General features: G+C 43.5%; 1 protein-coding gene across 1 annotated transcript; it reads left to right on the top strand.

Moving 5' to 3' along the window:
• Positions 1–322: 322 nt before the first annotated feature.
• On the top strand, positions 323–13392 carry pole2 (polymerase (DNA directed), epsilon 2). The gene is made up of 19 exons (XM_018764138.2): positions 323–410; positions 2149–2249; positions 2411–2486; positions 2847–2924; positions 3411–3504; positions 4063–4137; positions 4246–4329; positions 5976–6032; positions 6261–6309; positions 6654–6726; positions 8672–8844; positions 10169–10258; positions 10397–10451; positions 11461–11520; positions 12083–12160; positions 12399–12507; positions 12704–12880; positions 13036–13103; positions 13311–13392. Exons 1-19 carry the CDS (start codon positions 334–336, stop codon positions 13327–13329), a joined length of 1593 nt encoding a protein of 530 aa, XP_018619654.1. The 5' UTR covers positions 323–333; the 3' UTR covers positions 13330–13392.
• Positions 13393–15080: the final 1688 nt, after the last annotated feature.

The following is a 15080-nucleotide window of genomic DNA, read 5'->3' on the forward strand; positions in this document are numbered from 1 at the left end:
AGCTAAGCACATTTTGTCTCAGATTCATTTTAGCATTTAATTCAGTCAAGCAGAGACTTCTTTTTTACACATATACATTAGCTAGATAGAAATTCCGAGTGTCCCTTATTTTCCTATGAAGAACCCAAAAGTGTAATTTTCCTCTGCAGGGTTGGCAAGTATAACCGTAAGACAATGCGAAGAAATTGGCCGATGCCAGTGCAGTACTGTAAACTGTAAACTGCAAACGCAACAGGCGCCAGGACCCCGCGGGACCCTGCGGGAGGTTGTTGCTTAGCGACAGGACGTGGCGGCGGTGTGTGCGTGGAGCGGAAGTGAGGGATCTGGCGCGAAATGTTGAAGATGGAGGCGCGCAGGGTGAAGAGCAGAGTGAACACGGGCTTTCAGATGCGTGGACTGACGCTCCGTCCGTGAGTAGTTGCTCGGCCCGATAATAAAGGCATTACTGTAAATATTCACCAATTTCAAATTTGTACGTGTGTAGTAATAAAGTTCGACGCGTGTGAAAGCGTGATTGCCGCGGCTTCGCGAGTTACTAGCTCCCGTGATCTGTGGACGTCACATGATGATATGTGTCAAGTCTACAGTGAATGCCCTGGTTTCCTCCCACCGTCCAAAGACATGCTGTTCAGGTTCACCCATGTGTGAGTGACAGAGAGAGAGAGAGTGTGTGTGTGTGTGTGTGTGTGTGTGTGTGTGTGTGTGTGTGTGTTCCACTGATGTATGTATGGATGAGTGACCCATGATTGACAATTGAAGTAGTGTATCTAGCAGTAAGTCCCTTGGTGAAGGGTGGGCTGATAACTCTACGTAGTGTCACACTTTTTTTTTTTTTTTTTTTTTTTTTTTTTTTTTACCTGATCCACATTTTTATTTATTGTTATTATTATTTTCATTCATTCATTCATTTATTTATTACTTTTGCACAACTTTTTACCACTTGAGTAGCTCATTTTCGAAGAGAGTGGTACACAGTCTTGAGTCTACGTCTTCAGTGCCCAGAGGTGAAAAGGTCAATAACACTGACATCTTAGTCTTACATGTTTTAGAGTTACATATACAGACATGGGGAGAACATGCAAACTCCACACAGACTGAGTGGGGATCGAGCCCATGTCCTCTCACACCACCCAGGCACCGTGAGACAGCAGCGCTACTTGCTGTGCCCCTGTGCTGCCCATGTAGTAGCATATAGTGGTTAGAGCTGCTGCCTTTGGATCCAAAGATCACAGGTTTGATCCCACCCCCCTGCCGTAGTACACTTGAACAAGATACTTACCCTAAGTTGCTCCAGTAAAATTTCACCGCTGTATAAATGGGTAAATAGTTGTAGATAGATTAACATTTTAAGTTGCTTTGGCGAAAAGTGTCAGCTAAATAAATAAATGTAAATTCTAACAGTTTTACCCTCAAGGGAAAATATATGTACATATTTTTCCAGCTACAGTCTTTGCTTAGATGGAGAAAATAAGCACAAATGGAATAAAAGAGCACAGTGTGCTTGGTTTTACTCGCTGTCGATAACTGCTCGAGCAGTGCAGGGTCGCAGTGGTCCAGAGTATCCTGGAAGTACCGTGATGCAGGGTGCACCCTGGATGGGGCGCCAGTCCATCAAAAGGCAGTTGCACTCACACTAAGGGCAGTCTAGAGTGACGAATTCACTTGAAACACATCTTGGGCCTGTGGTAGGAATGAAGATCTACGGACAGGATTGTTTTTGAGTTTTTACCTTGCTGTTTAGTTCCTAACCCACTGGGTGGGTGGCACAGCAAGTAGAGCTGCTGTCTCACAGCGCCTGGCTGGTGCGAGAGGACGTGGGTTTGATCCCTGCTCTGTCTCTGTGGAGTTTGCATGTTCTCCCTGTGTCTGTGTGGGTTTCCTCCCACAGTCCAAAGACATGCTGTTCAGGTTCCCCCATAGTGTGTGAGTGACAGAGAGAGTGTGTTCCACTGATGTATGGATGAGTGACCCATTGGAAATAGTGTATCTAGCAGTGTAAGTCACCTTGGTGAATAAGGTGTGTGGGCTGATAACACTACATAGAGTTCATTGGAAGTCACTTTGGACAAAAGCGTCTGCTAAATAAATAAATAGATTGTTTTGGTGGTGATGATGATGATGATGCCTGTGTTGGTGGGACTCCCACAGTGAGAGCAGCAAGTACCTGGTGGAAGTGCTGCAGTCTGTGAGTGAACAGGAGCTGGATGATGCCATCGAAAGGGTGCTGGATGCCGTCGAAAAGCAGCCACGTAAGTCACAGGCAACAGGGTCTCTTCGTAAACGTCAATGTCAAATCACGTGCCAAGTACAAGTCATTAGTGAGACCTGTAAACGTAATTGTCTCGGTTGGATTGCTTGTGCTAAAACAAACATATTTATATTGTTCTTCATTCCTGTTCCACATTCACAGTGTCTTCTAGTATGATTGAGCTGTCTGTGGTGGAAATCGCCGTTCATGAGTGTAGCCAATTAAATGACGAAACAACGTAAGTCGTGTTTTATTATTGTTTAATGTCTATTGCATTTCAGCTTGCCTTTTAGTCTTCATTATTATGTAGTGAGTTTGTCTGATTTGACAGCCAAAATTGGCTTCTGAATAGTTCAAGTTCAAGGTTTATTGTAATAAGTACAAGTACCATGAAGTTCTTGCTTGAGTGCTTCTCCAAAGACTGTGAACAAAAAAAACAATAGATAATACTGCACAAAAACAAAACAATAACAATAAATAATGCCAATAACAATAAATAACAATAGACAGCCAGTGTACTTAAAACGGAGAATACTTAGTGACAATGCAGCAATCACTTGATTTTTTTTTTTTTCTTTTTTTCTGAATCTTTTTCTAGAGACAATGTCTTCAATATAATTGGAGCATTTGATGTTCCAAGGTTCATCTATAGCACAGAGAGAAAGAAGTTTGTCCCGTAAGTATAGACTTTAAAAGTCATTATCTGGAGCTGATGGTGCCTTCTGTAAGTCAACAAGCAATGGTGGACTGTCATCGAAAAAATTGTTTACTGAGCATTTTTTCAGGGTGAAATCTGACGCAAAGGCTGTTTAATAGTCAAGAATCTTTTTTTTTTTTTTTTCTACCGAGAATGGTTTCAATAAGGGGGGCGCGGTGGCACAGCAGGCTTTGCCGGGTCCTGCTCTCTGGTGGGTCTCAGGATCGAGTCCTTCTTGGGGTGCCTTGCGACAGACTGGCGTCCCGTCCTGAGTGTGTCCCCTCCTCCTCCAGCCTTGCACCTTGTGTTGCCTGGTTAGGTTCCAGTTCGCCATGACCCTGCTCGGGACCAGTGGTTTCAGCCTCTGTGTGTGTGTGTGTGTGTGTGTGTGTGTGTGAGTTCAGTGAAAAGGTGTTGAGTCTGGTGTTATGTATTGTAAAAGCTGTGGACACCCTTTCCTTACAGACTGGCCATGTCCAACCACCCCAGACCCAGTCTCTGTGGGACAGCCAGGGACAAGGCGGAGCTCTTCAGGGAACGCTACACCGTTCTGCAGCAGGTCTGCATCCACTTCACCGGCTTCAGCTCACAGTTACACCCTTTCTCCACATAACAGGCTAAAACTTGCTTGAAATCAGGCAAATTCCCATCAAGAGGAAATCAAATTACTATTATGTCTTGAGGTAAAATGATTGGTTCCTGGATAAAAAACATGCCACTTAAAATCAGTTCAACTATCAGAATGGTATTTTTATGCATGACGCCAACCTGTTTTATAGTTTCTAATCATAATTTTTGTTTTTTAATGTTCTATTACAACCATGTTACTGAGGCTGAGCACCACTGCCTTATGTCATTTACTTTGGTTTCTCTCTATTTCCTCCTCCCAGTTCCGTCCCTCAAAGTCTGGCCATTCACTCTCTTGCTCAGCTCAGCCTTCTCCTCGCTTTAGCCTCTCCACAGCTTTTCCTCCTGGAATCTGCCTCACACTGTCTCCTCCTCCAAGCCTCTTTCCAGCTTTTATTGTGAACCTCCTATGCTCCGTTAGTTCCTTTTCCCTCATTTGACAGGATAGATGCACACCATTTGAAGACTTCTTGTTCCCTGTCCTCTGCAGCGAATACACAGGCACGAGCTCTTCACCCCCCCAGTGATTGGATCTGCCCCTGACGAAGGTCACAGTAAATTCCAGGTGAGTGCCAAAAGGTCCCGTGCAGTAAAGTCTGAACATGTGGTCACTACCTGACTGCTGCTCGTAGAAGGCATGTGTGCCGCTGATGGAACCTTTTTCTGCTTTTAGCTGTGCACAGTGGAAGCTCTGCTGGGAAGCACAGTGAAAATGGGTGAGGTCATTGTGCTGGGGATGGTGACACAGCTGAAAGAGGTAAAGGGCCCCGTGAGGCCGCATCTGATTTTCTAGTTTAGCTGACTTTGTCGTATCCTAGTCTTGTACTGCTGTGTTGCTATCTGTCACCCTGTTTTATGTGATTAGCACTGTCTCCATGAAAATAATGGAAAAGTATGAAAATTAATAGTTTTCAGTTTGGGTTCATGTGCCTTTTCAGGCTTTGTGTTGTGAGCTGCCTTGCCTTTGTGTTCACGCAGTGCACTGATCCAGCTCTTGGCTCACGACAGCTCTGCATAGTTAACAGCTCCTCTTATTGGGAGACTGACCATTGAGAGTGGCTTTACAGGAGAGCTCCCAGTATTCCATTGCCCAGCACCCCCGCCAGATCATGCTCCCCTGGGTGTGCTGTGCTGTCCCAGCACTTAATTGTACCCCATACACACAAGGGCTCTTCAGAGTACAGGTTTGCAGTCAGTCTTTACCTAGCTCTGCTATGGGTAAATAATTCTCAGTAGCTTTTGTTGAAAATCAGCAGCTTAATTAACTAATAATAACAACCTTTGACAGAATTACAAAATATAACTATAAGTCAGACACTTTCAGACTTACAAAATTAACAAGTGGGCAATGAGACAAACAAATTACATTATATGTTTCCTGAATGACACAGTCGGTAGATGCTGAACTGTTAGAAAGGTGCCAGAAGATCAAGGAACTGGAAAGAGGGGTTACATTAAGGTTATAAGTAGGTTATGAAGAGGTTGAAGTGGCATTATGGGGGATTACAATGCAGGTTATAATGGAGTTTCAGTGGGGGTCACAATGTAGTTACAGTGAGTTTACTATGGGATTACAGAGGAGTTACAGTGAAGTTATAATGGAGTCCTTGTGAGTGTGAGTGTGTCTAGGGAGAGGAGGCACAGAGAGCTGGCTGCTGGAGGAGTACAGAGGGTTCCTGGTGGACAGCAGGGACTGAGGAGACGAGCTGTATGTGGTCTGTGGGCTAGGCTGAGAGTCATGAATTGGACTCTGGCAACAGTGAGGAGTGTGTGTGTGTGTGTGTGTGTGTGTGTGTGTGTGTGTGTGTGTGTGTGTGTGTGGTGTGAAACACTGTAATGAGCATCATTCAATTTGAGCTGCAGAGGACACACACCAGGCTGCCTGCTACTGCCACCTACTGAGATGTGCTTATTAATATTTTCACTGTGGTAACTGTCTGAATTTATTTTAACCATTTAAAGTTGTTTTGTGAAAAGAGGATTTTGTTTTGGCATCCTTCTTTTGTTGTTCACTAATGTGCGGTGTGTTTTGGTTTGCTTTCATTCTGCAATCCTCTTAGCAGGCCAGTCTGCTGTGCAACATTCCTTCATTTGCTCTAATATCTTCATATCTTGTTCAGGCTATAGTTTAATTACACTGGCATTCAGTTTATTTCAGCCTGTTTCTTTAGTTCCACCATGAAGGGCTCTGTGCAAAATTGTACTTGCAAAGTATGAAGCACTAGATGACTTACAGTGAGGTTTTAGGTCCTACAAGACTGTGTGTGTGTGTGGGCTGGAGTCAGCCTGCAATAAGAGTGAGTATGGATCCAGCAACCTTAGGGATTTTAATTGTTCCTAGATGTGAGCTATGGGCATAATCCCTGATCTAACACAGGATTTTCTCTGTTTGACGGTTTAAAGGGCAAATTCTACTTGGAGGACCCCAGCGGCACTGTGCAGCTGAACCTCTCCAAAGCCATATCCTTTCGTCTTCTGTCCAGTGAAATTGAAATTCACCAGTGGTGTGGAGCTGGCGCTCAGAACAGAACAGTCCGTATGCGTGTGTGCATGTGTGACTGTGTGTGCAGCTGCATGTGCAGATGAACACAAGGCTCTTGCTGCCCACCCTCCAGGGCACCACCCCCTTCCCACACACACCTGCATCATGTGCTGTCCACAGCACACAGTCCTTAACTGCGTTACCACCAGTTCCACAGTGGACTGTACACTGAGTCCTGCTTTGTTCTGGCAGAAGGTGAGTTGGAAAACAATACCCTGCATTGACTTCCTGTGTGCAGATGATGTATTTGCTCTGTGATCATGTGAGTTTTAATTGTTTTTGCCCATTGTTCAGGAGTCAACTGGCTGCACCGTTTCTTCCACTCTATTGATGTAGTTCCGGCTCAGTGGTCCAGCAAGCTACAAACTTCTGCCAGCGGGCTTAAATTTGGTTTATTGTGTCCTTTCAGATGAAAGCACCAGAAATCGATACAGAAAACTAAAATACAACAATGTGCTCTCAGTTACAGTGAAGAAGATATCCTTTGTTGTGTCTCATCTGTGTTTTTTGTCTGTATCTCACGTCTTCGTCTCAAATAGGCTGGTATGAGGACTACGTCTTCCATGTCACCGCCTTTGGCTTCCCGCCCACAGAGCCATCCACCACCACCAGGTCAGACCTTGGGCCTGGTAGATCTCTCAGTCCCAATGATACTGGTTTTCTGAACCTGGTTCTTTCTTTCTTTTACCATTCTCCCTGCATAGCACTGCATAATTTGTCAAAGTGACACACAGCAACTCTGAGTGTGTATGCAGCCAGCAGGTCCTTTCAGCAAAAAAAAAAAAAAAAAACCATCAGAGGTCATTTGAAGTACTTAATTTACTGTTGAACTTATATTATGTTGACAAGCTTCTCTTGTTCCCAAATGTGAAAGACAGTTTGCAAATTGTGAATTTTTTCATAGCACATTTTTTGTTTGTTTTTTGTTTGCCATAACCCAGTGGATGGAAAGATATGCACACACACACACACACACACACACACGTTGACTGAAACGGCTTGTCCCAAGCCGGAGCCTAACCCGGCAACACAGGGCGCAAGGCTGGAGGGGGAGGGGACACACCCAGGTCGGGACGCCAGTCCGTCGCAAGGCACCCCAAGCGGGACTCAAACCCCAGACCTACCAGAGAGCAGGAACAGGGCAAACCCACTGCGCCACCGTGCCCCAGATGTAAAGATAGCAATCATGAATAGTAAGAGCTGCCTTTAGTTTTTCCAAGAGTGAAGAAGGTGTTAAAGAATCCAAGAGAAGGTGAAAAAGTTGTAGATGATAGTGTGGCATCTACAGCTACCAGTTTAGAGCCATCAGTGCTGCCTTTCTATCATCCTGCACCTCCATGTAATACCTCCGGCTAAGAATTCATGCGTACTTGTCTGCACTTCAGCTTACATTGTTTTTAAATTCCTTTTAATTATGCTTTTACTTCTTATTATTGCACTTGTCTTGGGTGTTTGTGAAGATTGCGTGATATTGCGTGGGGTGAAAGAAGAGATTGCAGAGCCCCAGATGAACACTGACAACCCGGTCAAGCTCTGGGCAGGCTTCTTTGTTTATGTTGTGTAATGAATACTCCTGCCAGGAGACCTAAAATTCTCAGGCATGTACATGAGGCATCCAAGCTCACCAAAAGGAAGGAGTGTCTGCCCCCTTTTCGCCCGAATAAGAGAGAGGGAGTCGATGGAGCCCTGTTCCTTTAAGTCCAGTCCCTTAGTCTAGTTCTACTGTTTTTGCCACAGCAACATTGCACAAGTAGCTACAAATAGAACTGATGAGGAGCCCCTGGCTCACTCCATGTCACATTCGACTTATTAACTTTTCAAGTTACAAACACTTTCTGTCCTAGGTCCCTGTCTGTAAGTCGAGGAGCAGCTGTAATGGTGACACAGCAACTTTGCTTCCAGCTTGAAAAAAATAGTAATTATACATAAGCGTTGAATAATCACAGCATATGACTGCTTGTGTGTGTTGCATGTTTGACAAGGCTTAACATTCATGTTTTCCATTTGGTTATCCCCAGGACAGATATATTTACTTTTTTACCTGTCACATCAAATGTTGCACCTGTCCAGTTTTGGAATATGTAGGACAAACAGAAATAACTATGTCTAGTTTTAGAATATCCATGTAAATTGTCATCAAAACAAGGCAATCAGATTATCATGCGAAAGGAAATATCATTATAAAAAGGTGCAACATAAATCACCCAAAATTGCAAGATGTTTGGGGTTATTTCACTTTATTTTTGACAAATAATGTTGTTTTCAAGCAACAAAAAGGATTTATAAACAAAATGCAAATGGTTTATAACATCACACAGTTTCTGTATTATGACAGTGGCTTTGGGTCAAATTTCTTAATGTTTTATCTTATCATCCACATGTTCATCAGACAGGTACTGGGCCAATTCTGCCTGTCTGACAATGAAAATATGGCAAATTACCTGTCCCAGATATCTGGGCAACTGTTATGTCAAGCCCCATATGTCTGAGAATGCGGAATGGCACTTTTAGTTTGTAAACAGGAAGGAATTGATCAGCTGTCTGCTGTGAATTGCAGGGCATACTACGGTGACATCAACTTCTTCGGCGGGCCCTCATCCACAGCGGTGAAGGCTTCGGCCAAGCTGCGCAAACTAGAGGAGGAGAACGAGAATGCCATGTTTGTGTTTGTCTCTGACGTGTGGCTGGACAGTGTGGAGGTGCTGGAGAAGATCCGCACCATGTTCTCAGGTATTGCCAGTGTGACTTGTAGCAGTGTAACACGCACACCTGAGTTTCTTCCTCAAACTTCTGAACTTATTTATAGAAATGTACTGATTTATTTGAAAGCAGTGAAATCTTTACTCTGTGGATCTTAATCTAAGCAGCTTTTCAAATCAACTAGTTGCTCTAAGCTCAACACTGCCGTCTGCTGGTGTATGTGCAAGTCCAGGATTATCAAACGTGTTCCTGGACTTTATGAACATGCCTGAATGTTTCACAAAGACCCTCTAAACACTTAAGAACAAGTTAGAAATAGTAGAGAAGATTGATGGGGTGCATAGCTTGGGTTGTTGATTCAGATGTTCAGGTGTTCGCCGATGATGATGTCACCTCAACTGGTGATGAAACCTTTGCAGTCTGAATGCCAAGTTCGACAAACACCTGAACGTCTGAACTTAACAAGACAAAGTAATCAAAACTTTAGGGTGATAAGATATTAAATAAACATAATCAAGAAGAAAATTAACAGACTAAATTAAGGCACAAACTACATTTTTTTACTAAACTACTGCACAGTGCAAGAGTAAAGATACGAAAGGCACTTTCATTTTTTTCCTTTAGCAGACACTTTTTTTCAAAATGACATACATCTCAGAAAACAATACAATTAGTACATTACACTAATAGGAGAGATTTGGATACAGACACGTGATTCTTGAGTTTGTCCCATCCCACCGTATAAACCAGTGCACTTTACATGAGTAGCTGCATATAGGCTTTTACGTTATCAAACATATGATTTAAAATTATTAAACACGTACGTGTTTATTGAGCATTGACAACATTGGGGGAGAAGTGAGTCAGAAAGAGGTGAGTTTTGTGACCCCTCTAAAATGTAGAGAGGTATGTGAACAAAAAAACATTAAAGAAAAAAAGTGGAAAACATTTCTTAAAGGTGTAATAAAACAATGTGAAGAACAATGCAGAGTTAAGAAGAGCTTATACATAGTCAAAGTCTGTGCCTGATTTGCTCATGACTTGTATGTCATTGTTGAAAAGTCTTCCGGAAACACTGGAAGAAAGTTGGTAAAAGTGGGTGCAGTCGGTTTGTATGCTGGGCATGGGTGCAACTTTTCTAGGGCCATTATACCAAAAGTCCGTATAGTGAGGTATACCTGTATTAGAAAAGCTCTAATAAATAGTGTGTATGTGCTTATGCTTATGATCATCCCCATGTTTGAACTGAAGCCCTACAAACTCGAAGTAGAAGCACTCATAACCGGTGCTTTGGCGTTACCTGAACACACACTCCTTTAAGTGACAGCGCATCCCTCCATTGCACCCCTTACAGGCTACTCAGCGATGCCTCCCACCTGCTTCATCTTCTGTGGGAACTTTTCTTCGACCCCCTATGGCAGAAACCAGATTAGATCCCTCAGAGGTGAGACCCCTCATAGGACTGCTCTCGTGGGGATGCTTTGCTCTAGATTGCCTTTCTGCTCCTCCACCGCACATGCAGGTCAGTTCATCGCAAAGTTGTGCTCAGGGTTGCCAACACCTCACCATCTTCTTCTTCCAGAGTCCCTGAAGGCCCTCGCTGACATCATCTGCGAATATCCCAGCATCCACAATAGGTGAGTTCTCCCAGAAGTTGGTGCTCTGGCCTCTAACAGTAACTTTTGACCTTATTACTATAGTCAAAGCTTCAGTACAGTGAAAACTAGTGTCTCCTGCAGAAGTCCAAGGGTGGGTGCGCGAGAGCCCTGGATGTCTGTTTACTCATGAGTTCTTCATTTTCTGTCTGATGAATTTAATTCAGTTAATTAATTATAATCTTAACCAAACAAGCATTGTGCCAAAAGTCTGCTTTTGTCCGAGCCTTTTAAGTGTAAATGTATAAAATATTTTGGTTGGGAACTGGAGTTCATTAGCAGTCCACATCATGTGGATCCCCATTTGTTCCTAATTTTTGGAACAACTGGTAGTGTAGGGATCAGAGCTGCTGCCTATAGGTCCTTAAAGTCACAAGTTTGAATCCCACCTCCAGCTGCAGTACTCTCGAGCAAGGTACTTGCCTTAAATTCCTCCATGAAAAATTACACAGTTGTATAAGTGGGTAAGTAACTTAATATTGTAAGTAGTTATGGAGAAAAGCATGAGCTGAATGAATAAATGTAAGTTTGTTCATTAATGCTTCTGCATGAAACAAGCAATGGCCATACATTGTGGAAAGAGGGCAGGACCACAACCTTAAGTCACCACTGGTGTGGAGGACACACCTAGTCCCAGGTGCCTGAAGACGAGATGTGGTACAAATGGGGTACAGCAGCTAATTCCTTGCCTCATGTAGCAATGAGGTAAGGTACTGCATTGGTGAGCAGAAATGTTTTCTCTCTAGTGTGTACCTCTTAATTTGTTCTTACATTTACATTTTTTCATTTAGCTGATGCTTTTCTCAAAAGCAATTTACAGCGTTAAGCTTCTTTACAATTATTTACTCATTTATACTGCAAGGTAATTTTCACTGGAGCACTTCAGGGTTACGTTTTGTTTTTTCCCCCCATGTTTTCCTGAACCAGCAGGAATAAAGCAGTATTTGCAAATCTTGTTTCTGACTGAAGCTTCTGTTTTTCTCAACGATAGCAGTCGCTTTGTGTTCGTCCCTGGTCCGGAAGACCCTGGGCCCAATGCAATCTTGCCCAGGTGAGAAGTAGTGTGTCAAGAGCCAAGAGCTCTGTTCTCCATCTTCTTGTCCCGTTTGCCTTTGGAAACCAGGCGCGTATCTGCAAAAGGGAGTTTGTTCGGCTTTAAAGAATATTGCTCTTTTTCCATAACATACTGAATGTCAGACTTGTTCAAGGTAAGAAGAGTAATTCAGCACTAACTGTAGGAAACAGATGAACTGCAAAGATAGCAGGTCCCCCCCCCTCCCCCACCGACTTACTGGCATGTAAATCCCAATACATATTTTTTTGACATTTATCATGTGTTATGACTACATCAGGAAATTATATAAAGTCACATTATCTTCCTAGAGCAGCAGCAGAAGTTTAAGCATGACAGAATTTTCAGTTACTGCCCCCGCTTTGTGCCCATCCTGGGGGAGAGGAGGGACCCTCATGGCTATTTGGCAAAACATGACATTAACTGTTTCCACGGGGGGCAATGAGGAGCAGGACTCACTTTGGAGACGTTATGAAGAGCGTATCCATGAGGCTTGTGTGTGCAAATGTTAGCAGTGACATTGAACTCCCACCTCCCATAGGCCCCCACTTGCTGACCACATCACAGAGGAGTTCAGGCAGAAAGTGCCGTTCTCTGTGTTTACCACGAACCCCTGCAGGTGAGTTCCATCTCAGATTGAATTGTTCAATAAATACAGAATTCACACAGAAGTGTATGCTAAAGCTGTATATGTATTAATACTCATTTGTTTTTGCGTCAGAGGTTTCTCCTCCTGCTCTGATTTATACTTTTCCTGTGACATTTGTCTCCGGATGGTGTAGCAAGTGGGCAAAATGTCTTTGGTGATATCAAAGAAGGTTCTGGGCAGTTCTTTACCTCTTCCTCTCCCTGGTAAGAATCCAGTACTGCACCCAGGAGATAGTGGTCATCCGGGAAGATCTCGTGAACAAGATGTGCCGCAACTGCATCCGTCTACCTAGCGGCAACCTGGATATCCCAAACCATGTGAGTTTAGGGTCGTGTCTGGAACACAGACACCCTCAGGGAAACTCTCTACAACTGATATAGCTGTAAAGAGAACAGAATACCAAGTAAGGCTTACTAAGAGTGGATGCATTGGCTGTTTACGTGTAACATGAAATGGATAATTTCCTGTGCAGCGCTGACAGCCATCTCGTTTCTTGCCTCTTGTTTACTCTAGTTTGTGAAGACCATTTTGTCTCAAGGTCATTTAACACCCCTGCCGTTGTACGTCAGTCCAGTTTTCTGGGCTTTCGACTATGCCCTGAGGGTGTATCCAGTGCCAGATATGATCGTCTTTGCAGACAAGTACGACCCCTTCAACATCTCCAACACAGGCTGCCTCTCCATCAATCCTGTAAGTTTTCGAAGCCCGGTGGCATCTGTAAAGGTGTGACTCCGAGCTGAACTCTAAACAGAGTTGCATGAAACTGAATGTTTGTCCAGTAAGAGTGTTAGATGTGGAGTTCCTGCCTGAAAAGACCACAAATACAAGGTGTGTTTTTTTTCTAGGGTTCTTTCCCAAGAAGTGGTTTTACTTTTAAGGTTTATTACCCTTCGAACCGAATAGTCGAGGACAGGTAAGCATCTTCTCTTTTCCATTTTACTTGAAAGTATTGGGTAAACTCTTTTCTCCAACATAAAACATCTGTCTGGAATTAATAGATTACCAAGGTATTGTTTGTACCATAAAACAGAGTTTAAAAAAAAAAAAAAAAAAAAAAAAAAAAGAGTAAGAGCTATACTTTGTGTGTTTTGTTTATTTTATTTCTTTAATTTTTTTGTAGCAAACTTCAAGGTCTCTAAAAGCCAAGACCGATGGAATGTGGGATTTCAATAGACCGGAATCTTCTACTGTATAATAGAGTATTTGTTTAAAATAATTATGTAAGTGCTTAATAATTACATTGCTTTGTTTTCTTTGTATTACTGAATACATTTGTATATTTCTTGAATGTAATTGAGTTGATTTGTTTTTTCCAGACTTAAATTCATGTTATTTGTGTTTCATATATTTTTGTGAAAACATTTTAATATTTCAGACATTCAAGATACACAGGACAAGATGTTATGCCCCATGTGTATATTACAATGGCTGTACACAAAGACCTAGTCCAAGCAACAATATGAAGCTACAGAAAACCACATCCAGCATAGCCAACATACATCTTCATGAGCCGAGACCAAGAAACTTAACTACCTTCTCCAGCCCACCCACCAAACCAACAAACCACACTAACAGGATACCAGCATGAGTATTTCATTTTGGTTGTCAAGTGGGCACATCTGTGTTTCGTTGAATTAGGCCCACGACACCTCCGGAAGACTCAACAGTGCAATCTGGCATCCCAGACCCACCCCCCTCCACACACGTTAGATGCCCTTCACCCTCAACAAATACTGCACCTCCACCAACTCAACAACCAGTTAAACCACAGCTCCATACGTACCTTCTACACACCGCACCTTTATCTCCATACCTGCCAGGAGGAACTACAAATGCACCACTCCACAAACTTAAACTACCCTAATTAAAGTCTGCACCTCCTTAATCACTGCCAGCTTCCTATTACTAGGTACCTGTCACTAATTTTCCACCATTACACAGCTTCCTCGAACCTGCAATCCCAACTACCCTGCTCTCTTTTCAACCATAGCTACTGACTTGCCTTCTCCGCTGCCTCAGACAGCTCCTTCGACACCACCTTTAATGAGCAGACTCTAATTAATCAAATTCCCCCAGGAATGATTTAGTTGATTACCCACAAACCCTCTAACACCTACCTCCACCGGTCTCACATGAGCCCGCCATCCATGGTCTCTTGCCTCTGCCACCAGATCTGCATACTTTAAGTTTCCGCTCGTAAGCCTCCCCGATAGCATCCTCGAACAGCACTGCTAACTCTACAAAGTACACAATCCGCCCACACTCCGAATAAAACGCCACGTCTGGACGCAATGAAGTAACTGCAATGACCTACGGAACCTGGAGCAGCTTGCTCACATCAGCCAGCAGCTACCAGTCCTGTGCGTTTTCCCACCTACTAGGGCACGTCTGCCCTCGCATAGTGCTATTCTCTCTTGCCCGCACAAAACCAATTGTTTTAGCCATACTGCAAACAGGCAAGGAATTCACCACCTGCCACTTGCTCTCAAAAACACCTGCCAAACATCTAAGAACTTAATTATGGCTCTAAGTATAGCACCCCTGCCCCAAACTAGCTTTACACCCTGACAAAATGTGCCACACCGCTACACAACTTACAAAAACCATCACCACCTGCCTACTGCTTAACACTCTGTGGCGTTGGCAGCACGTCAAAAGTCGCTCAAACAAACAATGAACTTAAGGCGACTCACCTCCATAGCCCATATATCTTGCCAGCGTAATTTCCTCTTCTCCATGCCTTCCCAGTTCACCCACTGACCCTGCTTAACTAATGCGACCGCCTTTGTATGCATGGCCTCCTCTTCCTGCTCCTGCTCAACAACCAGGCACTGTTTGTCTGCCTCTGCGGCAGTCCTCCACAACCATCGCATACGACCAGAGCCAAACC

Source organism: Scleropages formosus, chromosome 15, assembly GCF_900964775.1.
Source record: "Scleropages formosus chromosome 15, fSclFor1.1, whole genome shotgun sequence".
NCBI classification, from domain to species: domain Eukaryota; kingdom Metazoa; phylum Chordata; class Actinopteri; order Osteoglossiformes; family Osteoglossidae; genus Scleropages; species Scleropages formosus.